At 47.8% G+C, this 26666-nt stretch overlaps 4 protein-coding genes across 7 annotated transcripts; 2 read left to right on the forward strand and 2 right to left on the reverse strand.

Moving 5' to 3' along the window:
- The first annotated feature begins 44 nt into the window (after positions 1-44).
- On the forward strand, positions 45-1957 carry NEURL2 (neuralized E3 ubiquitin protein ligase 2). Its single transcript, XM_006091374.3, has 2 exons — positions 45-946; positions 1717-1957. The coding sequence occupies exons 1-2, from the start codon at positions 205-207 to the stop codon at positions 1830-1832; spliced, it is 858 nt and encodes a 285-aa protein (XP_006091436.1). The 5' UTR covers positions 45-204; the 3' UTR covers positions 1833-1957.
- Positions 1958-3277: 1320 nt separating this feature from the next.
- SPATA25 (spermatogenesis associated 25) lies at positions 3278-4799 on the forward strand. Its single transcript, XM_006091376.3, has 2 exons — positions 3278-3767; positions 4149-4799. Exons 1-2 carry the CDS (start codon positions 3713-3715, stop codon positions 4778-4780), a joined length of 687 nt encoding a protein of 228 aa, XP_006091438.1. The 5' UTR covers positions 3278-3712; the 3' UTR covers positions 4781-4799.
- Positions 4800-5421: 622 nt separating this feature from the next.
- ZSWIM1 (zinc finger SWIM-type containing 1) lies at positions 5422-8468 on the reverse strand. 4 transcript variants are annotated; one of them, XM_014458096.2, is made up of 3 exons: positions 8234-8468; positions 7842-7972; positions 5422-7445 (listed from the first exon to the last, which is right to left on the reverse strand). In XM_014458096.2, the coding sequence occupies exon 3, from the start codon at positions 7298-7300 to the stop codon at positions 5930-5932; it is 1371 nt and encodes a 456-aa protein (XP_014313582.1). In that variant the 5' UTR covers positions 7301-7445; positions 7842-7972; positions 8234-8468; the 3' UTR covers positions 5422-5929. The 4 variants fall into 4 exon arrangements, with proteins under 4 accessions (XP_014313582.1, XP_006091440.1, XP_014313583.1 ...); XM_006091378.3 differs by lacking the exon at positions 7842-7972; XM_014458097.2 differs by lacking the exon at positions 7842-7972 and having other exon boundaries at positions 8227-8468.
- Positions 8469-9967: 1499 nt separating this feature from the next.
- Positions 9968-26607, reverse strand: ZSWIM3 (zinc finger SWIM-type containing 3). The gene is made up of 2 exons (XM_006091383.3): positions 26245-26607; positions 9968-12381 (listed from the first exon to the last, which is right to left on the reverse strand). Exons 1-2 carry the CDS (start codon positions 26397-26399, stop codon positions 10449-10451), a joined length of 2088 nt encoding a protein of 695 aa, XP_006091445.1. The 5' UTR covers positions 26400-26607; the 3' UTR covers positions 9968-10448.
- Between the last annotated feature and the right edge of the window lie 59 nt (positions 26608-26666).

Here is a 26666-nt window from a genome sequence, read left to right on the forward strand (position 1 = left end):
GACTTGGGTGTGGACGGCCGGGATCCCCCAGCCTTCCCTGGGCTGTTTTAGGCGGGATGGCTGAAGGAAGCGGCACTAGGACCCCCCGGACAGAGCCTCGGGGACGGGAGTGGGGGAAATACCTTCCGTGCCCCCGCGGTCACCTTCCCAGCCAGCTGCCCAAAATAGTCCCCGGCGCCCACAGGCCCGCCTCATGGCGGGGAGATGGCCGCTGTCTCCGACCCCATGGAACTGGGTGCGCCCTGGGGACCCGCGCGCCCCGAGCCCTCTCCCACCCGCTTCCACCGGGTACACGGTGCCAACATCCGCGTGGACCCCTCCGGGACGCGGGCCACACGCGTGGAGAGCTTCGCTCACGGCGTGTGCTTCAGCCGCGAGCCGCTGGCCCCGGGCCAGATATTTCTGGTCGAGATCGAGGAGAAAGAGCTGGGCTGGTGCGGCCACCTGCGCCTCGGCCTGACGGCACTAGACCCCGCCGGTCTGGCGCCCGTGCCTGAGTTTTCGCTGCCTGACTTGGTCAGCCTCGGCCACACCTGGGTGTTCGCCATCACGCGCCATCACAACCGCGTGCCCCGGGAGGGCCGCCCGGCTGCAGAGGCAGCGGTCCCCAGCCGCCCCCCAGCCCTCCTGGTGGAACCGTATCTGTGCATTGAGCAGTTTCGCATTCCCCGCGACCGCTTGGTGGGCCGCAGTCGGCCCGGACTCTACAGCCACCTCTTGGACCAGCTCTATGAGCTGAACGTGCTGCCTCCGACAGCGCGCCGCAGCCGCCTGGGCGTTCTCTTCTGCCCACGCCCGGACGGCACCGCCGACATGCACATCGTCATCAACGGCGAGGACATGGGCCCCAGCGCCCGGGGGCTGCCAGCTGCCCAGCCCCTCTACGCAGTGGTGGACGTGTTTGCCTCCACTAAGAGCGTGCGCCTGGTCCAGCTTGAGTATGGCTGTAGGTATCCCACCTCCTAATAGCGACCCCTCCTGGCCCAGTGTGTGGACCTGAACTTGCTAGGCTTCCGAGCCAACTAGCAAGGCCTTGGTCTGTCCAGCATTAATTTAGAAGCTGGGGAATCTGATCTTGGATAAGTCATTCCCTTGCTCTGGACCTCAGTTACCGTCTTGGCTGTGAATGATTAGGATGCCTTCCAAGTTCCCTTCTGGCTTTGACAATATTTTCTGTATTAATCCGAACTGATTTTAGATTCTGGGCCTCTGAGAGTTGTGTGCTCTTTTATTAAACAAATGTTCCTAGATTTGGGCATACCAGTTTAAAGGCATCACAGACCCCAGATTGAGAGCTTCTTAATCCTGAGGTTTGGTTCATTCTAGCCCCCGTAAACCCTTTATTTGGACCTCTGATCACATTTTATGTATTCAGTGAACCAGAGCCCACTCTGAGCCAGGCCTGTGCTGGAGGCTGGAGTTGCACAGCTAAGTCAGACACTACCCCTGCCCCCAGAAGCTGCTACGTGGGGGGGGGGGGGGGGAGGGAGGGTACTGAGTGTTACATTAGAAGTAAGGCTGCAGCATTGTGAAAGTATTGCAAAAGAGGTGCTTATCTCAAACACAGGTGCAGCCCCATGAGTCACAGGGATCTAGAGTGTAGAAGGGAATTGCTCAACTTAACAACAAAGGGGGGACCAAGACCTAGATCTTTTGGGACTCAGCCTTAGACCTACCCTCCTGTTCAGGTTGCCTTTGACCATCTTCTTTCCACAGTGCCATCCCTGCAGACCCTGTGCCGCCTAGTGATCCAGAGGAGCGTGGTGCACCGTTTGGCCATTGATGGGCTCCACCTGCCCAAAGGACTGAAGGATTTCTGCAAGTATGAGTGAAGGCCTGCAGCCACCCTGGAGCAGTGTCCAGGGTCGCGTCCTGGCCTCAGCGCTGTGGCTGGTCTGAGATGGCCATACTGCTGTCAGCCAGAACCAGAAATAAACAGAGCCAATGCTGATCATTAGAGGGTCTCCTTACCCCTGAAGCCTGTAAGGAGCACTTCTTTTAGAATGACTAAAAGGGTTGGTTAGCAGGTCAGAGCAAGAGAGAGCATGTTATTTTTAATTTTAAAAATTCGTTCATTGATTTTTCAGAGAGGAAGGGGGAAAGAGAAACATCAATTTGTTGTTGTTCCACCTATCTGTTTACCCACTGGTTGATTCCTGTATGTGCCCCAACTGGGGACTGAACCCACAACCTTGGTGTATGGCAGTGATGGCGAACCTATGACACTCATTTTTTTAGTTGATTTTTCTTTGTTAAATGGCATTTAAATATATAAAATAAATATCAAAAATATACATCTTTGTTTTACTATGGTTGCAAATATCAAAAAATTTCTATATGTGACATGGCACCAGAGTTAAGTTAGGGTTTTTCAAAATGCTGACACGCTGAGCTCAAAAGGTTCGCCATCACTGGTGTATGGGGATGACTTGGTGTATGGGGGTGACTTGGTGTATCAGGGATGATTCTCTAACCAACTGAGCTACCTGAACAGGGGAAGAGAAAGCATTTTATTTTATTTTAAAAATTCATTTTAGAGAGAGACACTTCAATTGGTTGCCTCCCACATGCTCCCTGACCAAGGATTGAACCTGCAACCCAAGTATGTGCCCTGATTGGGAATCAAACCCGCCACCTTTTGGTGTACAGGATGACGCTCCAACCGAGCCACATTGGCTAGGGCAAGCGAGAGCATTTTAGACATCATCTAGACCAGTAGTTCCTAGCCTGGCTACTCATCAGTTTATAGACTCCATCTCCAGAGATTCTTAGATTTGTTGGAAGTTTGGGCCTAGACATTGTTTTTGTAAAAGCTCCCCTCAAGATTCTAATATACAGCCAGAGTAGAGAAGAACAGAAGTCTCAACTTTGGCACATATTATAACCACTTGCGGAACTTTGAAAAATACTGATAACTGGGTCTGGGCCCTAGAATTCTGCTGTAATTAGTCTGGGATGAGGCTGGACATCAGGATTTCTAAAAGCTCCCAAGGGAAACTAATGTACAACCTGGTGTGAGAACCAGTGCCCTAGACCAGTGGTCGGCAAACTCATTAGTCAACAGACCCAAATATCAACAGTACAACAATTGAAATTTGAGAGCCAAATTTTTTAAACTTAAACTATATAGGTAGGTAGATTGTTATTAACTTAATTAGGGTACTCCTAAGGATTAGGAAGAGCCACACTCAGGGGGCCAAAGAGCCGCATGTGGCTCGCGAGCCACAGTTTGCCAACCACGGCCCTAGACCAACTACTTCATTTTGTTGATGGGAAACTGAAGCCCAGAGGTCATACAGGAAATGAATCGATGCAGAGAATCCCTTCTCTCACACTACAGCCACTAGACTCCATCATTTGTATCCCTGGTCATTTGGTTCCATACAAATGGTCTCATTTAGTTCTCACAACTTCTGGTGAGGTAGTGGGCAGTCATTACCCGCACTGTACCGATGAGGATATCAAGGAACAAAACTGTCCAGGAGACTCGCCCAAGGTAAAGGCAAGAACCTAGAATGCTCAGATCCTGGTTTAGTGCTCCTTTAACCCCATCCCATTGTCTTACAGAGGTTCTAGAATGAACAGGTCAATGTTGTGAGGTAGATTCCAGGTACAGAAGGGAGGGACTATGAGGTGACATTCTAGAAGGGTGGGGAGGGGAGGGGAGAGGGCAGAGGACTATTTCCTCACAAACAGGCGCTTTGGGGTAGCCATGTCCTATTTCATGTCTCCACAAACTCATCTAGGTCTTCTGCCTTCCGGCCAAGGTGAGAGAGGGGCTCTTGGAACTGGAATGGGTGTAACTTCCCCTGAGAACTTGCTTCCTGGCTCTGGGGAGGTGGTGGTTTCTGCTAAGCATTTTGGGGCTGGCCCCCAAGTCAGTTCTTATCAAAGAAAATCCATTCCCAAAGTGCTTGCCAATAGCTACCCACTTGCTCGCTCACTCATTCAACAAACACTTCTCCATCACTTAGGCTGGGGACGGGGGTGTGGATGTTAGTATAATCTAGTTCCCAACCACTAGACAACCCTCTTCGGCTGGCCTTAATTGCTCCTGTTCCCAGTGCTCTGCTCCTATGCCCTGCCCCTCAGGGCCTCCTTCTCAAAGAGACCAAGAATAATAGTCCATCTCATTCCTGTCTCTGCAGGTGAGACTGCTTCTAGAGGCTCATCTCTTGGCCCCTATAGTCCTGTAGAGCCAGTGGTGGTGGCCTCTGGTGGACGAGGCCAACTGAACCAGAAAACTGAGCAGGTGGTACCTGCTGTCCAGGCCTGGGGCCCAACTCTGGCAGTGCCGGAAGCCAGGGGCTGCCCTGGGGGGCCTAGCTGGGAGACACTGCGGCAGAAGGAGTACGGCCGATACTGCCACAAGTTCCCCCATGTGAAGCAGCCTGAGAGCTTGGGCTGGGAGGATGGCTGCTCCAGAAGCAGAGCTCCCCACCTGGGTGGCTCCAGCAGGCCTGGGCCCCTACTACTGTGCGGGCTATCACCAGGAGTTGTGCCGAAGCCCTCTGAGGCAGGGGGAAAGGAGGCCGGCTCCCAGCCCGACATCTGCATCCTTACCCTGGCCATGATGATTGCTGGCATCCCCACCGTGCCGGTCCCAGGCCTGCGGGAAGAGGACCTAATCCGGGCGGCTCAAGCTTTCATGATGGCCCATCCAGAGCCAGAGGGGGCTGTGGAGGGGGTGCAGTGGGGGCAGGTGCATGCCCGCACAGCCTCTGGGCACATGCCCCTAGTGAGATCCAGGAGGGGCCAGCCTCCTGGCTCCTGCTTGTAGCTGATGAAATAGCGTCAGACACAGAGGGTGGCTTCTCCGTATGATTTTTGGGCAGATAGGGTTGGGGGTGCCTCTGGCAGGGATGGGGACAGGGTGGGTGATTGAGCCACTCTGATGAATACCAGACCCCAGGAAGTTTCTCTAGATACCACCGAGCCAGGAGACAGGTCTTGTCAGAGTAATTATAATGAAAATTACCTGAGGTAGGGACCCTGCTTGGAGAGTGGAGGTTTCTTCTGTATTGTTTTGGGACTTGATCAAAACTTCTTGTACAAAGTCATAGGCAATGTGCATTTCCTCTTGCCTTACATTTCCCAGCCTGCTGAGGGCAGGTGATGAGACCACAGGCAAGGAAGGAAAATTAATACTTATTTGAGCACCCACTGGGCATCAGGCCCATTATATGCCCACTCCTTTAATCTTACCAGTGCTGTGAGGATCTTCATTTTTATAGACGAACAAACTGGGGCTTAGACAGATGACTTGCCTTAAGTCCCATAGCTAGTAAAAAGCAGACCAGGTCTCAAAAATCAGGCAAGTAAGGAACCAGGATTTGCATGTAGCATCGGACTCCAAAATCTCTATTCTTTCCATGACATTTCCTAACGTGCCTTCCGCAAGATAAAAAACTAGACGAGTGCTAAAGTAGGCAACATTCAACTTTAATGACCTCAGGATGGGGCCGGGGTAGTAAAAAGACTGGGAACCTGGCTGCACCAGCTCCTCTGAGGGGCCTCTTCCTCTGGGAGTCAGAAGAGTCATCTCATGACTGGGGTAACTTATCCCAGACCTTGATCTTTACCCACTGTCTGTACCTCTTATCTCAGAGCAGAGGTCACCTGTTTTGTAAGGCCCTTGAGCTAAGAATAGTTTTTACCTTTTCAAAAGGTTGGAAAAAACAAACAAAACCAAAACCAAGTACAATAGACTGTATATGGCCAGCAAAGCCTAAAATATTTACTGTCGGGCCCTTTGCAGAAAAGGTTTGCTGATTCCCGTCTTAGGAAACTAGACATATTGTAGGTAGCAGGAGGCAATAGAAGACCTCTGTTCTGTCCTGGAGGGAGGGTCCAGGGAAGTACAACAGCGAGTGTGTGTGTAGGGGAGGATGTGTGTACCTGTGTGTGAGCATCTCTCAGCACAGGGTAATCACAGCTGGACCTGCTCGTAAGGGCCGATCCAGATGTCGGCCAGTCTCCGCAGGGTGCTGTACCGCAGTTCAAACTCCTCCTGGCTGCAGTGTTGTAAGAGCTGACCCACCTGCTCAGTGAGGAGAGCCACAGCCAAGTGCTTATCCAGGGTCTCACTCCACTTGCTGCCCAGGATGTCATCCAGACTAGCAGCACTGTCTGCTGTCCACTGAGGTGGCAGCATATTAGGCTGGAGCACCTGGTGCCGGGCACTGAGCATGGCCAGGATGTGGCGGCAGGGCAGGTGGAAGGCCTGGTTAAAGTAGCAGTTGCAGCTGGCAGGGGGCTGGGGCTGCACTCTATGGGTGTCTTCCAGGATTTGTACATTCACTTTTTCAGAGCCAGAGCCAATGAGCTGCATAGATTTCTGGACCACGGCAAGCTCACCCAGGCAGAGCTGGGCTGCTGGCTCTGTGCAGATGGTGTGGAGGGAGTGCTGGATGCAGTCTTCTACCAACTGTTCCACTTTGGGGCTCTGGGGGCTGACGTCCGAGGGGGCACAATTGCTCCGGGGACTCAGGCCCAGGCTGAGGACTGCCTTGTCCCCAGAGTTCTGCTGCATGAATCGGAGCAAGGAGGCTATGCCTTGTTCCACAGATGGGGTGGTACCAAAGAACTGGCTGAGGATGCGGGTGGTGACCTCCAGGCCCTGGAAGTAGTGGCTGCTCTCGGCTTGGCTTCTCCGACGGTGGGCCAGCCAGATGCGGTCATTGAGCAGCCAGTATGAGTGTTGCTTGGTCAGCTGGTCTGGGGGGATGCAGTTGCTCAGGAGTGCATGTAACTTCCTCAGGTTGCCAGCAGTGGCTGAGCACATTGTGCTCTGCAGGGCGGTCAGGAGCACCTGCTTCACAGGCTGTTCGAGGGAAAGCTGATAGAACTTGCCCTGGAGGAACTTACAGATATGGAAGGCTGAGGGCAGGACCTCAGCTTTGGGGAACTCCATAGCTAGGATGGGCAGAGGGAAGAAGTAGGGATCTACCAGGATAGTACAGACTTTCTCCCAGGCTGGGTTAAACATCTTGAATACCTGGAACATCTGGGTCAGGCCTTCAGCATCCTCCTTGGCAGGAATGGCAAAGTAAACTGTCCGGGCAAGATGACCCTCCAGCTGCACCTGAGGGCCATCCACCAGGAAGGTATATAACACCTTGCCCGTTGGGTTATAGGTCCGGTGGATAAATAAGGTATCCGGGAAATGGGCAAAGATGTCCTGCATAAAGTTGCTCTGATAGTTGAGGGTATCTAACTTGGCAGGCTTGCTAACCTGGTACAGCAGCATAGATGGGCTTGGGTCCTCAAGGAGGAGCTCATTCAGCATTGTCAGGGCCATGGGGGAGATGGGAGATGTCTAGATGCCAAGGTCAAAATACTTCTCTGCGAGGCTGCTGTACAGGAGGCTCTCAGTCTCTCAAGCTCCAACTAAGTTGAGGCTTGAGGCTGGACTGTATTTCCCAGATCTTGTTCCAAAGAGGGGCCTATGGAGAGGAACACAGGTTTAAGGAGATAGTGGAGGCATGGCTCTTCAATTATCCAGACAATATTTATTGAGCGCTTACTGTGTATTAGCACTGTTCTGGGGGAGATAATACAATAAACATGTAAACAAATAAACGAGGACATATCAGATAATGAAGGTTACAAAGACCACAATTCTGGGTAACAGCAAGTAAACTGGGGGTGGAGGGAAACTTTAGCTAAGGTGGTCAGGGAAGTCCTTTCTGGGGGAAGGGAGGATGACATTGGAGCTGAGACCTAAATGATAAGCTAGCCATTTGGTTCCCTAAGATCTAAATGGGTGTGAAGGCGAGTGCTGCATATAGTCTGTTTTTTAAAATAGCATTTTAAATATTTGTACAGCACTCTATATTTACCTTTTGGCATCCATTCTTTCATGTGGTCCTGGTGTATACAAGAGAAATGCAATTGCCCCAAATTTGCTGTGTGATCTTGGGCAAGTCAGTGACACCTTCTGAGCCTCCATCTCTTCAGCCTTAAAACAGGACTAACAAATATGCCGCTATGTAAACACCGACATGAAGAGCAAAGTTCTAGTCAAATGTTTCCACTATCTGACCCAAAAGCAGGTTACTGTCCCCATTTTACAGAAGAGAAACTGAGGCTCAGAGAGGTTAAATGACTTGCCCAACATTGTTCCGTAAGTAGCTGGACGCTGAGTCGCTGGCTCGGGACCCTGACTGCTTTCCAAAGCACCTGAGCTCCATAAACCAGGGACAGAGCAAGGACGCGGCCTCTGACCTCTCACCTCCAGCCCGATGGGAGGATGTGGATGTCAGGCTCTTCCACACGGAGTCCGGCCGGAGCCAGAAGAGACGTCAACTCCCCACCCCCTTGGGAGCCGTGTCCAGGCCGACCGTGAGCAGTGGCCTTACATCTCCACCCCTTCCGAAATCACTCACCCACAGGCTGGCTCAGCCGCCATTTCTCCCTATTTGACCCGGTCTCTGGCTCTGACTGACCTCTAGACTCACCAACCGCGGCGCCAGTTTCCTGTGACTCGGGCCAATAGCCTGAGGAGCTCACGTTAGGTCTTTCGAGCTCGGACCAATCGTAGCCCGGCAACTTGTGGGCGGTGCTGTTGCCAGGGTTACGAGGGGCTCGGCTGGCGGTAACCAATAAGAGCCTGAGAATATTTGCTTCCAGGAGAGTCTGAGACCTGAACCTGGAACTCTGGAACCTTCTGTGTGAGGAACCGACTAGAAGGGCGTGTTACTATGGAAACGCCCTCAGCGGCCGAAAATGAAGTGGAAAATAAATAGTTGTGTTTCAAGAATTTTCTTCTTGTCTAGTCAAATTCCAAAGGCCCCGCGTGTGTGGGGGGGAGGGCGGTAGGAAAGGGTGCCTGTGTAGCCGTACTGAGTCTTCTGCCGTGGGGAAACTGAGGCCCAGGTTTCAAGTTCCGCCTCTAGGTCGGGGGTTAGGAGTCCAGCCCTTGGGTTTGAGAAAACCCAGATCTCCTTGAGAGAGCTTGGTGTTGCCCAGGCAGCCCCTCCCCGTGTTTTACAGAAAGATCCGAAATGCAGCTGTGACTTGTTACGGTCATGGTGAACCAGTGCAAGAACCAAGACGATTGCCACCTTTGACCTCAGTTCCCCTGAAGATGGTTGGCTCTAGGTGATTAAGATTACAAGCTAGCAGCAACAAAAGTCAGTGTTGATGCTTGTAACTGTGGCGAAATGTTCCGTTTATATAAATCTAGAGGGGAAACTTGGCCAACACTGATTTTTGCAGGTGAGGAAACCCGGGTCAAAGAAACTAGGGACTTTCCTACAGGCTCCCTGCAAGCTGCGGGCAACTGATTAGAAGATTCCGGTTTCGCCCGGCCCAGGTGGCTCAGTGGATGGAGCGCCGGCCTGCGGACTCAAGAGTCCCAGGTTCGATTCTGGTCAAGGGCATGTACCTTGGTTGCTGGCACATACAAAGTGGGGAGTGTGCAGGAGGCAGCTGATCAATGTTTTTCTCTCGTCAATGTTTCTGACTCTCTGTCCCTCTCCCTTCCTCTCTGTGAAAAATCAATAAAATATATTTTAAAAAAAAAAAGATTCCGGTTTCGCCTGGCCCGCGTGGCTCAGTGGTTGAGTGTGGACCTATGAAACACGAGATCACGGTTCCATTACTGGTCAGGGCACATGCCCAGGTTGCAGGCTCTATCCCCAGTGTGGGGTGTACAGGAGGCAGCTGATCAATAATTCTCTCTCATCACTGATGCGTCTCTCTCTCTCTCGCTCTCTCTCCCTCTCTGAAATCAATAAAAATATATTAAAAAATAAAATACATAAAAAGATTCCGGTTTCTTCCCTCCCTATTTGGCCTCATCCTGTTGGAATATGAAGCAGCCTGAAATCAATGTTGAAGGGTTTGGTTGGTAGGAAGGGGATGAAGTGGTGGATTAAGTCTTTGAATTTGGGGCATCAAGTTGTTTTGCTTCACAACCCCCACTTGATTCCGTCCCTATTCAAGCAGCACACATTTCCCTTGATTTTATTTTTAAAAAAACCAAAAACTTTTAATATGAATAAAAATAGACACACATAACAGATTCTTTGTAAAGAGCAGCAATAATCAAGGATCACCCTCCTTCCCTCGTCCCTGAAAACAAGCCCTTTTACCCGGTCCATTTCATCTCACCCTATCCTGGGTCATGAGGTTCATCTCTGTAAAGTGAATAAGATCTGTTCTCAGGGATTGGGGAAGACAGAGGGATGACCTTTCAACATGGAGACAACTTTGGCCTTAAACAATGAATGGGGCTCCCAAAGCATGCCAAAGGTAGGGCAAAAAAGGGGGAAATTCAAAGGACTGTCACAAGTGGGATCCTCTTCTCTCTACTGTAACAATCTTCCTGGCTCTACCTAGGAAGCCATTGGTTAAAATCCTGACCCCTAGCATGACCTGCCCACTGTGAGCTCTCAGACTCCCAAGGAGAGGGGTCTGTGGTTCAATGCGCCACAGCAAGTGCTTTAATCATGAATCGTGGCTCCAGCAAGAGGGAATCCCTCCCCTTCCTCCTGTTTTCCCCAGAGAAAAGGGAGGCGGCCCACATCCTTGAAGTCCCCTGGCTGCGGAGTGGGCGCAGGTGGCTGGTAAGGGTCAGCCCAGATGTCCACAATCTTGCGCAAGGTGGAAAAGCGCTCCTCCAGCTCTGGCCCCTCACTCTGCATTAGCAGGTTTGCTAGTTCCCTGCTTAGGTCCTGGATCATGTCCTTCCTTCCTGGCTTCCCAGGCTGGCCTGTGTTGGGGACCACAACAGGGTCCCGGAGCTCCCCACTAGGCCCAAGGAGGTGCTGGTACCTCTTTTGCCACCGGCGGCAAACCATAGTTTCACCCACTGGCTTCTGGCTGTTGTGTAGCAGGGCCAAAATGTGTCGGCATGGCAGGTGGTACCGTTGTTGAAAGGAACAGCTGCAGCTACAGCCATCTTTGCTAACCTGGTGAGAGTCCTCCAGCAGCTTAATGTCCACTGAGGAGCCAGCCATATCCATCAGGTGGGTCGAGTTCTGTGCCACCTCCCATTCATTGTAGCACAGCTTATAGGCCAGTTCGAAGCCACTCTGGTGCAAGGTGTCTAGCATGCCACCCTGGAAGGGCTGCACCTGTGGCTGCTGCTCCACCTGCACCTGCTGTGGGGGTGGCTTTGTCTCTTTCATGGGGGGCCTGCTGAGGCTCCCTCCACAGATTTCAAAAGGCTTCTTGGACTTTGGTAACATGCTTGCTGTCCGGGCTTTCTTTGACTTGGGAGGAGCTGTGGGCAAGTTTTTCACACCTTTGGTATTAAAGAAGTCGATGTAATCCACAAAGTGGAGGATGCAGTCCAGCAGGGACTGCTGTTTCCTAAAGAGACTGGACACCTTGCTGGTGACGATGTCTAGGCTGTCCATGTAGGTGTTACACGCATGCAGGCCCTTCCTGACGTGCATGTACCACAGCAGTTCACAGGAGAACCAGTGGGTCTGCAGGAAGCTGAAGAGCTCCTCATCCAGTAGGGCTTGGGACATCTGACAGAGATTCTGCAGGCTGGCATCAGAGGTGACAAACACAGCCTCCCGTAGGGCTTCCTTCATGAGAATCTTAAAGGATAGATTTGCCGAACTACGATGCAACTTCTTCTTTAGGAGTCGGGTTGTGTGGTAGATGGAAAGGAGAATTCGGGCAGCAGGGAAGATTTCCTGCAGGATGGCTCGGTGAGGGAAGGATGGGTCCACAAAGATTACCTTGATCTTGGGCCAATCTGAGTTGAACTCTGTGAAGATACCCAGCATCTTGGCCACAGACGTGGCTGTCTCGGCCCTGAGCACAGCAAAGTGTACCACTCGACTCTCTCGCTCCTTGTTCTCCACCAAGAACGCGTAGAGGATGTGGCCCTGGGCATTCTCCACCCGGTGCAGCAAGAGATTCTCTGGGAAGCGGATGAACAGGTTGCTCATCTTGCTGCTCTGAAAGCTGAGCCGGTCCAGGTCTTGGCTGTTGCCTACACTGAGGGAGGCCATGGAACCCTCATCCACCTTAAGAAAGTTCTTCATCACTTTCGCTATCTTGGCCAGGTCAGAAGGAGTGATCCCCTCCCGCTCTGGCTTTGAGGCTGCTTGGACCTCACCTAAGCAAAATGAAGGTTCAGCTTGGGGCTTCTCAGCCCTGGTAAGGTCTTTTTTAAATGTGGGCTGCTCAGGCTCAGGTTTCTGCAGATACGCTGTCCTTTGAGATTCAGCAGTGTCTCCTTCAGGATCCGCAGTTTTGGAGTCAACATGTATATGCTGGGTGTTGAGTTCACTGATAAATAATCTATCCAGTTTCTCATTGTACTGCAGGAGCAAGTATGCTGGGCACATGTCCGCCTCTGGTGTTCTCTTCCTGTTTGACTGGATCCGACTACAGACAAATTTCACCTGCACATATCTAGGGAAAGTAGAAGGGACAATGAGAAAGGTGCTGACCACCCCCTTTCTTTTACAAGACAAGGCCCTCTTGGACTTGGACTTACAGTGGCTGATATATTTTCTGGAGACCACAGTGCAGTGTAGGATGTAGGGAAGGAAGATTTATGTTTACTCTCCAATCCCAGAGTATGCAGCTCTTTCTTCAAGACCCTATCTAGCTAAAACTCCCTTCATTTTCATCTACTGCAGTTCTAAGCCCCAACTCCTTTCATTCACTCTGTTGCCCATCTGTAGCTGCCGACAATTCAATCGGAGCAAAATACAAAGGAAAACAGATAAGAGGCAATAGCAGAGTACCTAGCTGGTTACTGTTTAAAATGTTCCCTTCTGCCCGGCCAGTGTTGCTCAGTGGTTGAGCATCAACATATGAACTGGGAGGTCGGGGTTCGATTCCTGGTCAGGGCACATGCCCAGGTTGCGGGCTCAATCCCCAGTAGGGGTCTTGCAGGAGGTAGCTCATCAATGATTCCCTCTCATCAATGATGTTTCTCTCTCTCCGTCTCCCTTTCTTTTGCTGAAATCAATCAATCAATCAATAATCTATACATATAAAAGCCAAGTGAAAAAAAAAAAAGCCAAGTGACCTGAATGCCAGAACGACTGGAACAACTGGTCCCTATGATGTGCATGCGGCTGGCCAACCGGCCCAATAGGGGAGCGGCCCCTCCCCCCAGCCGACCCGGCCCCCAATCGCCCCCCCCCCCAGATCGGGGGTGGAGCCAGTTGGCCAACCACCAGCAGCCCCCCCACCCAGCCCTGCCCAATGGGCCCCCATGGGAGGGGGTCAGCCGGACCCCACCCATGCATGAATTCATGCACTGGGCCTCTAGTACTGTATAAAGATCTAAACTTAAAAAAAAAATGTCCCCTTCATTCCTACCTTCTGGGAGCCACTGCCTACTCCAAACAGCAAAGATAAAAATGACCCTTCTTGGCTGGTGGTTCAGTTGATTTGAGCATCATTAAGTACACCAAAAGGTTGGGGGTCCAATTTCTGGTCAGGGCACATAACTAGGTTTTGGGTTCTATCCCTGGTCAAGACTCATCCGGGAAGGCAAGCACTCGATGTTTCTCTCCCCTCCACCCCAACTCTCTCTCTAAAATCAATGAAAGCCCAGGACCATGTGGATCAGTTGCTTGAGTGATGTCCCTTACACCAAGAGGTCACTGGTTAGATTCCAGGTCAGGGCACATGCCCAAGTTGCAGGATCGATCCTCAGTAGGGGGAGTGCAGGAGGCAGCTGACTGATGTTTCTCTCTCTCTAAAATCAATAAAAACATATTTAAAAATAAATAAAAATATTTTTTAAAATAAAAATAAATAAATTAAAAAGCATACCCTCAGGTGAGGATTAATAAGCAAAAATAAAAAAGTGGCCCTTGGGAGTCAGGAGTAAGGTTAAGTCTGGGCCTCTTCTCTAAGACAGAAGATCTCTGTTCACCTTTCATTTAAAGGAAAATGTCCACATCCTAAGAGGTTTTGAGAACCCCTGGGCTAGATCATCTTTAGGGTTCCTGCTGGTTTTCCCATTCTAGGAGGAAAGTGATGATTCAAATGAGAAGGGTAACTAAATTGATTATCTGCTCTTTCTTCCTATCACCTTTCAACCCATGCTTCAAGGCCCAAATCAAGTCCCACCTTCTCCAAGGAGCCTTTGTGGATGCCCTCAAACCATGGTAATTGCTCCTTTCTCTGTATTTATAGCATTTATTTAAAATAAAAGGCTTAGCAGCTTCTCTGGATAGCAGTATACCTAGTGGTTAGGCAGTGGAGACACCAGAGGCTGACTACTGGATTTGAATTCCCGCTCCGCCACTCAGAAGCTACTTGACCTTGGGCGATTCACTTCACCTGTGTGTGGTTTCCTCCTCATAAAATGAAATGATCTTATTAGGGTTGTTATGAGAATTAAATAGGCCACACTTCTCTAGTGTTGACAGAAAGTTTTTAAACCTCCAGTTGGAAACAACAACGGATTACGATATAGAAATAAAATCATAGTAACATTAGTGCTGGATTTCCTTAGCCCCTGCTACCTAGTCACTATATTGAAAATGCACACCCCTGAGTCACGGTCTCCTCGCTTTAACCACTGAGCAACCGGCTAGGGCTCTTTTATTTATTTTAATAAAAGTCAGCTACTGATATCACAGCTCTTACGCCTTGTGACATTCACCTGGGTGTTTATGCAGTACATTCCAATGGGATGGGGCTGTCTAGTGATTCCTCGGTGTTTTCCAAGCACCTAACATAATGCTCGCTATTCCTTCATCAAAGATCTGCTGGATAAATGACTCATGGACCACTGGTGGGTGGAATGGGTCACACCCCTGCCTCCTCAGGAAGTGTCTTGACCCAAAGACTAGAGGAGGGGGAGAAATCTCAGCCTCTGGCATGACCTGACACAACCTGGACATTTCATCAATCCCTTTCCAAACACCCTATGCCAGCTGGTCCTGCTTGCTCACCCTGTGGGGCAAGCTTAGAAAAACAGGATATGCCAGGACCACAGTAACAGGGAGGGGCCCAGGGCTGCAAATGCACGTGTATGCACAGTGCTGGGCCAGCAACACCATCCCCACCTTGGGGCCATGAAAGGGCTGGAGCAGCCCTGTAGTATGGCACAACCGTGAAGGGTGACTTTGGTGTGGCCGCTGCCTATGTCTCCAGCTTTGTTTACCACCCCCTCACCATCTTGTTTTTGTGTGTGTAGTCAAGCTGTCTACAGCTTCCCATGTTCACTATGCTGTGTATCACTTCTATGCCTTTGCTCATGCTTGTTTCAGTCTGGAATGCCCTTCCCACCAGTCTTCATCTCAAAGCTTACTCATTCTTCAGGACTATCTGCAAACATCACCTTCTCTAGGGAGACCTCCCTGAGCCTTTAGATTGGGCCCTTCCCTTTTGATGGCTCAACATCCTAGCATAGCTCTAGCTCATCAAATTATATGGACTTGATGTGCTCTTAGCACATTTGTTCAACTAGTCCAAAGAAAGATAATGATGAGTGCCAACCATAAAGCTCTTTCTACCTTTCCTGGTTCCATTAATGACACCAATTCCCAGTGTAGAAAGCTTGGCATTCTTTTTCTCCCCGCCCCCCCTTTTTTTAATGTTAGAGAGAGAAACATCGATTTGTTGTTCCACTTGTTTATGTATTCATTGGTTGGTTCTTGTATGTGCCCTGACTGGGGATCGAACCTGAACCTTAGCGTGTCGGGACGGTGCTCTAACCAACTGAGCTACCTGGCCAGGGCTGGCATTCTTTTTAATTCCTCATTCTCCATGTATCTATACAATATGTTAACCAGACTTTTAAAGTCTATCCTACCACTACTATACGTATTAAAGATTATTATATGTCAGGCTACATGTTACTCTCTAAAATACATAATTTTTTTTAAAAAATATATTTTATTGATTTTTTACAGAGAGGAAGGGAGAGAGATAGAGTTAGAAACATCGATGAGAGAGAAACATCGACCAGCCGCCTCTTGCACATCTCCCACTGGGGATGTGCCCACAACCCAGGTACATGCCCCTGACCGGAATCGAACCTGGGACCTTTCAGTCCGCAGGCCGACGCTCTATCCACTGAGCCAAACCGGTTTTGGCTAAAATACATAATTTTATACAATGAAAAGGGTCCTATTATCCAAATTTTACAGTTGGGGAACCAGGCTTAAAGAGGTTCTTCTCAAGGATGAAAATCTGGAATTTAACCCTCCAGTTAAAATGGAAAGATATGGGATTTGAACTAAGCCTGCTTGGATACAGGCCGCGTAGTTAACTATTATGCTGCCTGTTTTCTTTCTAAATATTTCTCCTTTCTCTGAATTCTCCTTTTACCTTCCTCAACTTGACTTGACCCTCAACACATTGGTTGTTCAGGTTCAATAACTCCCTTAAAGATCTCCTACCTTACTGTCCTCGTTGGCATCATGCTTTTCAAACTCAATGGGTACTAGGTTGAAGCCTCTGTTATTTTCTTCCTGTTTCCCTTAAGCTTTTTTTTTTTTTATTGAGATATAACTTACATACTTTGAAGTACACATTCTTTTGTAAGAATTCTTTGTTTTAGTTATTTTAATCTGAACTTATTTCTGTCTCTCAGGTTAAAGCAAAGATTCCCTTCAAGACATGAATAGGGTTTTATATAGTCATTCGTTGGTATCTGCTAGGGATTGGTTCCAGGAACCCCAAGAATATAAAAATCTGCATATGCTTGCCCTGGTCAGTGTTGGATAGTGGTTAGAGTGTTGGCCCATGCACCGAAGGTCATGGATTTGATTCCCAGTCAAGGGCATGTACCAGGGTTGCAGGTTTGATCTCCGCCCCGGTCAGCACATGTGAAGGAGGCAAACAAACGATGTGTCTTTCTCACATTCATGATTCTCTCTCTCTCTCTCCCCCACTCCCTCCCTTCCTTTCCACTTTCTCTAAAAATCAATAGAAAAAATATCCTCGGGTGAGTATTAACCAGAAAAAAAAAATCCACACATGCTCAAGTCCCTTATACAAAATGGCGTAGTGTTTGCATATAACCTATGCACATCCTCCCACTTACTTTATATCATCTCTAGATTACTTATGATACCTAATACAATGTAAATGCTAAGCAAATAGTCAGTGTACTGTATTATTTAGGGAATGACAAGAAGAAAAAGTCTATACATGTTCAGTACAGACACAATCATCAACCATCAAAGGCCTGACTACACAGTACATGCCAGCAACAACATACCTTTTTCCCCCCAAATATTCTCGATCTGTGGTTGGTTGAATACATGGATGCAGAACCCACAGATATGGAGGGCTGACTGTACTTTTAAAAATCTCCCTTAGTGCTTATCTCTAAGCGTGCTCAACCAGGATCTAAAGGGAGTCATCCAATTTTGCTGATTCTTTGTAATCTATGTTGTAGGTATTTGTATTCCCCTACTTACCTGTGACCCTAGTGTACTCCCAGCGCCTGGCACTGCACCAGGCACAGACTAGGGACTGTAAACACACATACTGAATGACCTTAATGAATGTGTATGATATAGAAATTCTTCCTACAACATGAGTAGAACATTAGGAAGTTCACTGGGAGAGTTTGGTCAGATGACCTGGCTTCTAGTCTTATTAACCATAACTTTGAACAAGTCCTTTGTTTAATTTCAAACATTTACTAAGTCCTACTATGTACCAAACACTGCTAATTGCTCAGAAGGCTATATACACTAATTAGATATTCTCTACTCTCAGTCTAGTGAACAGAAAAATTATTAAATAGATGGCCAATAAAGTCGATATTAAGTGGTGAATGATTAAACAGAGGTACAAACAATATACTTAGACAATGGAACCTCAGTTCTCAAACTTAATTTGTTCCGGAAGGCTGTTGGAGAAGTGATTTGTTCCAAAACGGAATCGTTTCTTTCCCATTATTAATAATATAAATTGAATTAATTGATTCCAGACTCCTAAATGATTCCCTGTTTTAACCTTTCTTATATCTCTGTAAAAAGTCAATAAAATATTTTAAAAATAAATAAATAAATAAACAGAGGTACAAACAATATACTTAGACAATGGAACCTCAGTTCTCAAACTTAATTTATTCCGGAAGGCTGTTGGAGAAGTGACTTGTTCCAAAACTGAATCGTTTCTTTCCCATAATTGATAATATAAATTGAATTAATTGATTCCAGACTCCTAAATGATTCCCTGGTTTAACCTTTCTTATATACAGTACATGTCTAAACTCTATTGTTGTTCTCACAACTTTCCTTTTCACTTTGCAGTTATCACTAACCTCTTAGGACCCATGGTGACTTACTATACCTATCTATATATATAAAAAGCCAGCGACCGAACGCTATAACGACTGTAACGAGGTCGCTATGTGCCCACTGTGGCTAGCGAACCAGCCAGATCAGGGGGTGGGGCCAGCCGGCCAACCTCCTGCGGCTCCTCCCACCGGCTGGCCCTGCCCCTGATCGCCCCCCCCCCTTATCAGGGGCAGGGCCAGCTGGGGTGGGGCTGGCCAGCTAACCTCCCACAGCCCCTCCCCTGGCCTCTGACCCTCAATCGGCCCCCCCTACCCCATCTGGGGGCGGGGCTGGCTGGCCCACTGCCCACAGCCCCTCCCCACAGCTGCCCCCCCTAATTAGGGGCAGGGCCTGCCGGCCAATCGCCTGCGGCCTCTCCCCTCAGCTGGCCCGGCCCTGATCAGGCCCAAGTTGGGCCGAGTTGGCGGACCCCACCCATGCCTCTAGTTTAATAATAATAAACAGTTCGATTCCTCATCAGGGCACATGCTTGTATTGTGGGCTTGATTCCTAGCAGTGGGTGTGCAGTAGGCAGCTGACGGATGATTCTCTCGTGTCACTGATATTTCTCTCTCTCTCTCCCTCTCCCTTCCTCTCTGAAATCATTACAAATAACATAATAAACAGCAACAAAAGCAAAAAAAACATGAAAATATTCACAGCACAATTTCTTGAGATGTTAGCAATGCGAGGTTTAATAGTAAACTTACTCATACTCTCAAATGTTCTCCTTTATTTGTCACATGAGAGACACACGTGACTGATCATACAGGTATCAGCATGAAAGGGTTGTTGGTCGAGAACTGAAGTTCTGTTTGACAATCAAAACATTTTTTCTGTTAACTTAGTCAAGAACCAAATTGTTTGAGATGGGAGATGTTCCAAAACCAAGATTTGACTATTACTGAATAGTGCTCACCTTGACTATGGGAACTAGAACAGATTAACTAAAACTTCTGATTCATTTCATATAAGATTTGTATCCTTGTTGTGTGTAAACTGCACTGGAGCAATGAATACAATTTTTTATAATTGGTCCCGGGTTCGATTCCGGTCAAGGGCGTGTACCTTGGTTGCGGGCACATCCCCAGTGGGGGGCGTGCAGGAGGCAGCTGATCGATGTTTCTCTCTCATTGATGTTTCTGGCTCTCTATCTCTCTCCCTTCCTCTCTGTGGAAAATCAATAAAATATGTGAAACTAATAAGAGTACTGGTTTATAAATAATCAGTACCTAGTCCAAGAATAATCAGAACCAGTAAAAGTGAATGCATTTAAAAGGCTTAGGATCTGTTGGTTGCCATCCAACATCCCTTTGTCCTCTTCTCCCTTCTGAACAGAAAGTCATTCCCTTTCCCCATAGAGCAGCGGTTCTCAACCTGTGGGTCGCGACCCCTTTGGCGGTCAAACGACCCTTTCACAGGGGTCGCCTAAGACCATCCTGCATATCAGATGTTTACATTACGATTCATAACAGTAGCAACATTACAGTTATGAAGTAGCAACGAAAATAATTTTATGGTTGGGTCACAACATGAGGAACTGTATTTAAAGGGCCAGAAGGTTGAGAACCACTACCATAGAGCTAACTGCTTAGTCTAAAACTGATTAAAGTAATCTTATTAGAAATGGGCATGGAGACTGGCCCAATTCTGGACAAAGAAACATGGTAGGAAATCTGCAGGACACCAAGGAAGGCTTTTTCTTCTGGATGTGACTCCTGCACTTGTGCCTGTGGGAAGCCATTCTGAGGGCAAAGCTGAGACCTGCGGATGGCGGAGTGGAATGAAGCAAAAAGCCTGGGCCACGAAAACAATCCCCTTCAAAGGGCCACCTCTGGGCTTCTAAGAAGTAAGGCATTTTGAGATGGTTTTCAGTTAATTGAAGCCAAAAACATCTTCAGAAACAACATTTCATAGTAAGTAGTAGGAAAAAATATTTGAATGGAATTTTATCTTAAAAAATGAGACTACCCTGGCCGGTTTGGCTCAGTGGATAGAGCGTCGGCCTGCAGACTGAGGGGTCCTGGGTTCGATTCCAGTCAGGGGCATGTGCCTTGGTTGTGGGCGCGTCCCCAGTGGAGGGTGTGCGGGAGGCAGCTGGTCCATGTTTCTCTCTCGTGGGTGTTTCTAACTCTCTATTCCTCTCTGTAAAAAAATCAATAAAATATATTTTTAAAAATGAGACTAAATGCATATAAGCATAACCAATGGACACAAGACACTGGGGGGTAGGGGAGGCGGGGGAAGGTCAAGAGGGAAAAAAAAAGGAGACATATGTAATACTGTTTGTAATACTTTAAGCAATAAAACAAAACTTAAAAAAATGAGACTAAAATTATAAAATTAATATATTTAACAAGATATAAGTGATAATGGCAGCTATATGGCAATTCTTAGAATAACTGAAAGTTTAAACTGATGCTTGGCTGGTCTGGCTCAGAGGCTGAGCGTTGACCTATGAGCCAGGAGGTCATGTTCTGTTTTCTATCTCTCTCTCCCTCTCTGAAATCATTACAAATAATAATAATAAACAGCAACAAAAGCCAGTCAGGGCATAAGCCAGGGTTGCAGGCTCACTCCCCAGTGTGAGGTGGGCAGGAAGCAGCTGATCAATGATTCTCTCTCATCATTGATGTTTCTATCTCTCTCTCCCTCTCCCTGCCTCTCTGAAATCAATAAAAATATATTTAAAAATAATAATAATGAAGTGTCAACTGTTACCCTTGCACTGAAGGGTTGAAGGGTTGCTGATTTGATTCCTGGCTGGGGCACATGCTCAGGTTTCAGGTTTGATCCCCAGTCAGGGGCGTGAGGCAAATGATTGATGTTTCTCTCTCTCTCTCTCTTTCTCTCTCCTTTTCCTTTCCTCTCTCTCTCTCTCAAATCAATAAAAATATATTTTGAAAAACTAAGTATCAACTGTTGTTTTTTTCATGGTATATTTTCCCCTTCTGTCTCACATTTGCAATATGTAAAGGTTGGTTTTACCAAAATATTCCTGGGTTTTATCATGTTCCCCAAAAACCTAACTTAATTTTTTGCTATGTAAATTCCTTGCTTTTCAAGTTCCTATAATATCATCTTCTTTGCTTGATTTCCCTTCTCCATTTGTTAACTGATATAAGGCTGAGGGTGATGTAAGGATTCACCAAGTCCTACAGCTCTTGGATGATGTGTAATTTCAGGTTGGCAATCATTTTTATTTGCATTGTATTACCCTGATGCTTACCACATCTATTCATTAGCCAGAAATTGACTACCGAAGATGTTGATGGGACTGGTGAGGATAAGCAGGAAGGAATGAGTCAGTACTGACTCATTTTGTAAGTGGCCAGTGTATTAGCAAGATTTTTGTGTTATGAATTTTGCTTTCCTACACAGCCTTGTGACTATGGACACATGGAAAATGAAAACTCAGCCAACCGGGCTCACAGTTCAAAGGATGGGATGAGGAGTAAATAAAACAATGCCTGTAAAGTTCTTCGCAGAGTGTTTGGAATGAATCCCAAAAGAAGTTTAAAAAGGTAGCTATTGCTATTTCAGTCTCCCGCCTCCGCCGCAGCGAGAGGAGCTGCCTCCACATCTGCAATGGATGGTCATTCGGAACCGCTCCAGCTTCCTGATCCAGACGAAGACGTACAAAACTGAACCCAATAATCTGAAGGCCCTCAACTAACTCCCTGCGCTATACCGGCCTGACTCGCTTAAGACAGTGGGTCATCATGAAGCAGAGATCGGGCCGGCGAAAGCCGGCGCCCCCGACGTGCAGACCACCACTGCCAGGAATGCGGGGCCGCCAGAACGCATTCAGCACGGGATCCACACGAACAAGCCCGCGGATCCGGCCTGGCAGCCGGCTCAGCGCAGCCGCAGCCGCAGCCGCAGGGCCAGCGCCATCCTGCGCAGCCAGAACCCCCTGATGGTGAAGAGGAAGTGGGCTGCCCCACCAAGAGCGCCTGAGCTCCCCTCCCCCCAGAACAATAACGGAATCAGCCAACTTTCCTTAAACAAAGGGGGGGGGGGAGGACTATTAAACTGAAGGGCAATGAAGACAGATATCAGAATATTTCATGGATTGTTTGAAGAATATCAATCCCCAAAAAGACAACAAAAAGCCCCACAACAGCCATGTATAAAAATATGGGATGAGATGGGAAACTGCGTATAAAACTGTAGAATCTACCCAGTCACTGGGACTTTCGGTCATTTAGTGGTAACGCCCACAGTACATTTCTTTGGCTCTCTTAAATATCTACCACTTTCCATCACCTACTACAGTCACATCTTCGCCAAATGTCTACTTAGCCTCTGCTTCAGCCACTACATGTATTTCCTTTTACATATATATATATAATTGCAGAGAGGAAGGGAGAGGGAGAGAAACATCAATGATGAGAGAATCATTGCTCGATCAGCTGCCTCCTAAAGGGGATCAAGTCCTGACCGGAATCGAACCTGGGACCCTTCAGTCCGCAGGTCGACACTCTATTCATTGAGCCAAACCAGCTAGAGCTTTTCTTCTTCTTTTTAATGTTTTTATTTATTTTTAGAGAGAGAGGGATAGAGAGGTAGAAACATCGAAGAGAAACATTGATCGGATGCCTCCTGCATGTCCCCTACTGGGGATCGAGCCCACAACCTGGGCATGTGTCCTGACCGGATCTGCACGTGGCTGCCCGTGACCTATTGGTTCGTGGGTCGACACTCAACCACTGAGCCACACCGGCTGGGCTACATGTATTTTCTTATTTAATTTTCACTATACTCTCCTCATTTTACAGAGGAATACACCATGTGGCAAAGGTTAAAAAAATCTTGCCCAAGGTAAAGGGGTGAAGCCTGTCTTTCGGACTCCAGAGCTCTCACTTTAAAAAATATATATATATTTTATTGATTTTTTACAGAGCGGAAGGGAGAAGGAGAGGGATAGAGTTAGAAACATTGATTCAGCTGCCCCCTGCACACCTCTTACTGGGGATGTGCCTGCAACCAAGGTACATGCCCTTGACCGGAATCGAACCTGGGACCCTTCAGTCCGCAGGCCGACGCTCTATCCAGTGAGCCAAACCAGTCAGGGCAGAGCTCTCGCTTTTAATCATTTTTCCAGCTTTTCCTAAACTTCCAGGAATCACAAACCACTTTTTACATCTGCCATGGCCACCCATATAACATTTGCATTATTATTTTCAAATGGTTTTCTTTAAATCAGCTCACTTTACTTTATTTAATAGGATCTTTATGTTTGGGTACTAACATTATAGTTACTATAAAATAATCTCACCTGTCCACTAGTAATATGCGTATTTGGCTGCGAGAAACGTTGCACTCTGCTAAATTATCTCCTAAAAACATTTCCTCCACCCTCCTGGCAGTTCCACATGAGAAGTGTTCATTCCACACATCCATATACCATTCACAAAGCCCAACACAGCGTACAAGACTATTCTTTACAACATCCCAACAAACAGCCAATCTGTCTCTGCTGGAGGCCAGGGCTGCTCACTAATTCACTTCCTCGTAAACTAGCTCATTCCACTCAGCGGGTACAGACCACCATTTACCCATCTTTGTATCCCAGCTCAACACCTACCGGCAAACATTTTACCTCTTACTAGAAGTTTGTTGAATGAAATAATAAACAAGTGGGGCCGAAACCGGTTTGGCTCAGTGGATAGAGCGTCGGCCTGCGGACTGAAAGGTCCCAGGTTCGATTCCGGTCAAGGGCATGTACCTGGGTTGCGGGCACATCCCCAGTAGGAGATGTGCAGGAGGCAGCTGATTGGTGTTTCTCTCTCATCGATGTTTCTAACTCTCTATCTCTCTCCCTTCCTCTCTGTAAAAAATCAATAAAATATATTTAAAAAAAAAATAAACAAGTGGGATTAAAAACCTGTTACAACCCATTGGTTAAGTAGGGCAGTTAAGAGCTCTGGCAATAAACAGGCTGGCCCGACCTTCAGTCCTAACACCTAGGTCAGTGATGGAGAACCTTTTGAGCTCGGCGTGTCAGCATTTTGAAAAACCCTAACTTAACTCTGGTGCTGTGTCACATATAGAAATTTTTTGATATTTGCAACCATAGTAAAACAAAGATGTATATTTTTGATATTTATTTTATATATTTAAATGCCATTTAACAAAGAAAAATCAACCAAAAAAATGAGTTCGTGTGTCACCTCTGACACGTGTCATAGGTTTGCCATCACTGACCTAGGTCCTAGGTGCTTTCTTATAGATACTAGTTTCTTTCTTTTTTTTTTAAAAAAAATATTTTTATTGATTTCAGAGAGGAAGGGAGAGGGAGAGATAGAAACATCAATGATGAGAGAGACTCATTGATCGGTTGCCTCCTGCACACCCCTACTGGGGATCAAGCCTGCAACCCAGGCATGTGCCCTGACTGGGAATCGAACCCAGGACCTCTTGGTCCATGGGGCGATGCTCAACCCACTGAGCCACCACAGCCGGGCGATACTAGTTTCTTGAAATCCTACCCTACTCCCTGCTCCAACATGAACCCTCTTTTCTGCCAATTCCCATTTTTCTTGGCTGTAACCATACCAAATTCAGACTTCCCTGGTTCACACCAGGTGATTTTGAAGGTGGGGGTGATTTTTGTTATAGGTTCTCTTATTATTTTCCTCTTCCAAGTCTTTTTACCTCCTGGTTCATAGGCCGATGCTCAACCACTGAGCCACGCCAGCTGGACTGTACATCTCTTTTAAACATTTATCACATACTAGTCAGTTTACTAGAGTCCAACTCTATCCCATCTTAAGCTCCCCCTCAAATATGTTTTTAGTGATTTAGAGAGGAAGGGAGAAGGGGAGAGAAACATGAACATGAACAAGAAACATCAATTGACTGCCTCCCTGCCTCCTGTACGAACCGAACTTGCAACCTGGACATGTGACCGTCCAGGAATCGGACAAGCCTTTCAGTGCACAGGACAACGCTCAACTAATTGAGCCACACAGCCCAGGGCTATCCCGCCTCAAGCTCTTTGAGGGTAGGCTGGCTCCTTATTCATCTTTGTTATCTGTACCCAGCACAGCACTGGGCTTCAGAGCAGGGGAAACGACACAACATGCCTCCCTAGACGGGAACTTTGGCCAAACATCTCAACACAGAGGCCTCAGATGTACTCTGATGTTCAATTTGTAAAAAGTGGAAAAATTCACCTAAAGCTGGATTTGACTCGTCTTACCCAAATTCTGGCAATATGGATCTTTATTTTCACATGGCAGCCATCAGCTGGAGTTGATTAGATAGGCCCTGCTCTCCACGTTAGCGCATTCACACTTCCGTTGTCCCTAGCACAAAGACCTGGTGTTGGTTGTTAATTTCATCCTTTTTTCTTATAGTAAAATTAGAAGTAAACTTTCTTCCACTGCGTTGTTTCACCTGAGCCCTGAATGCATCTGAGTTTTCAACCCTCTAAGCCTGTTTTCTCATCTACTAAATGCGAGATAACATTTATCTATAATTCTCTGTACATGGGGGAAAGAATGTACAGACCAGAGAACGCTGCTTGCCATGCGACACTGAAAGTGTTTGCGAAACGGCTGTTCATCTCAGGAGCTCAAGAACTACTTCAAAACCGAATGAATGGATGAACCAACGAACGAGCAGAACTAACCGACAAACGACCACATTACTGCTTTGTAAAGAGGAGACTGGTGAAGGAAATGATCGCCAAGGCATTTTTATCCATTTGTGAAGGCCATATTTTGTGTCTGGGATACCGCAGGTGCTCAGGAAATGGGACAAATTGCAGTTATTATGAATTCCATAAAAGCTGTGAATGTAGGTGAGTGAAGCTGAAGTGGGATGGTCAAAAACTAATGCCTGTGGAGGTTTTGCTCTCCTTTCACCAGGCATCCAGCAGGTGCTTAATGACTGCTTGTTGAATGCGCAGAGAAACAAGGGCCCAGTTGCACTCCCTCCTCCAGGTGACAGTGGGCCTCCTCCCCACCCTCCTGCGCCGCCCCCACCCCATCCTTACAGGATGTCCTCACGGATGGAGGTGCCGTGGTTGAGGTTGTGGCAGCGGACGGAGACGCGGTCCCTGAGAATGAAGGAGCAACTGTTCTCCTTTTTGTAGAGGCTGAAGCACTTCCTGAAATCCTCGTAGGTCTTGAAGCAGCTGCCCAGCTCCATGGCTGCCCCCTCAGCCCACGCCAGGGAATGGCCCTAAGATCAATACCAGGGTCAGAGGTCACACTATGAGGGTCTACAGGCTGCCGTCGGTCCAGAACGCCTTCGAGCTCGGCCCCAATTGGTGGCCAGCTATGAAGCTCAGGAGCCCCAGGTCTGAGGCGATAAAAGAGGCTGGGGTCGCCCTTGCTATCTGACTGAGGGGAAATGACGCTAATCCCTCTTTATTAAGCCCTGGGATCCGCCCCTCCAATCACACACGGAATTCTC

This window comes from Myotis lucifugus, unplaced genomic scaffold, assembly GCF_000147115.1.
Source record: "Myotis lucifugus unplaced genomic scaffold, Myoluc2.0 scaffold_90, whole genome shotgun sequence".
Lineage (NCBI taxonomy): Eukaryota > Metazoa > Chordata > Mammalia > Chiroptera > Vespertilionidae > Myotis > Myotis lucifugus.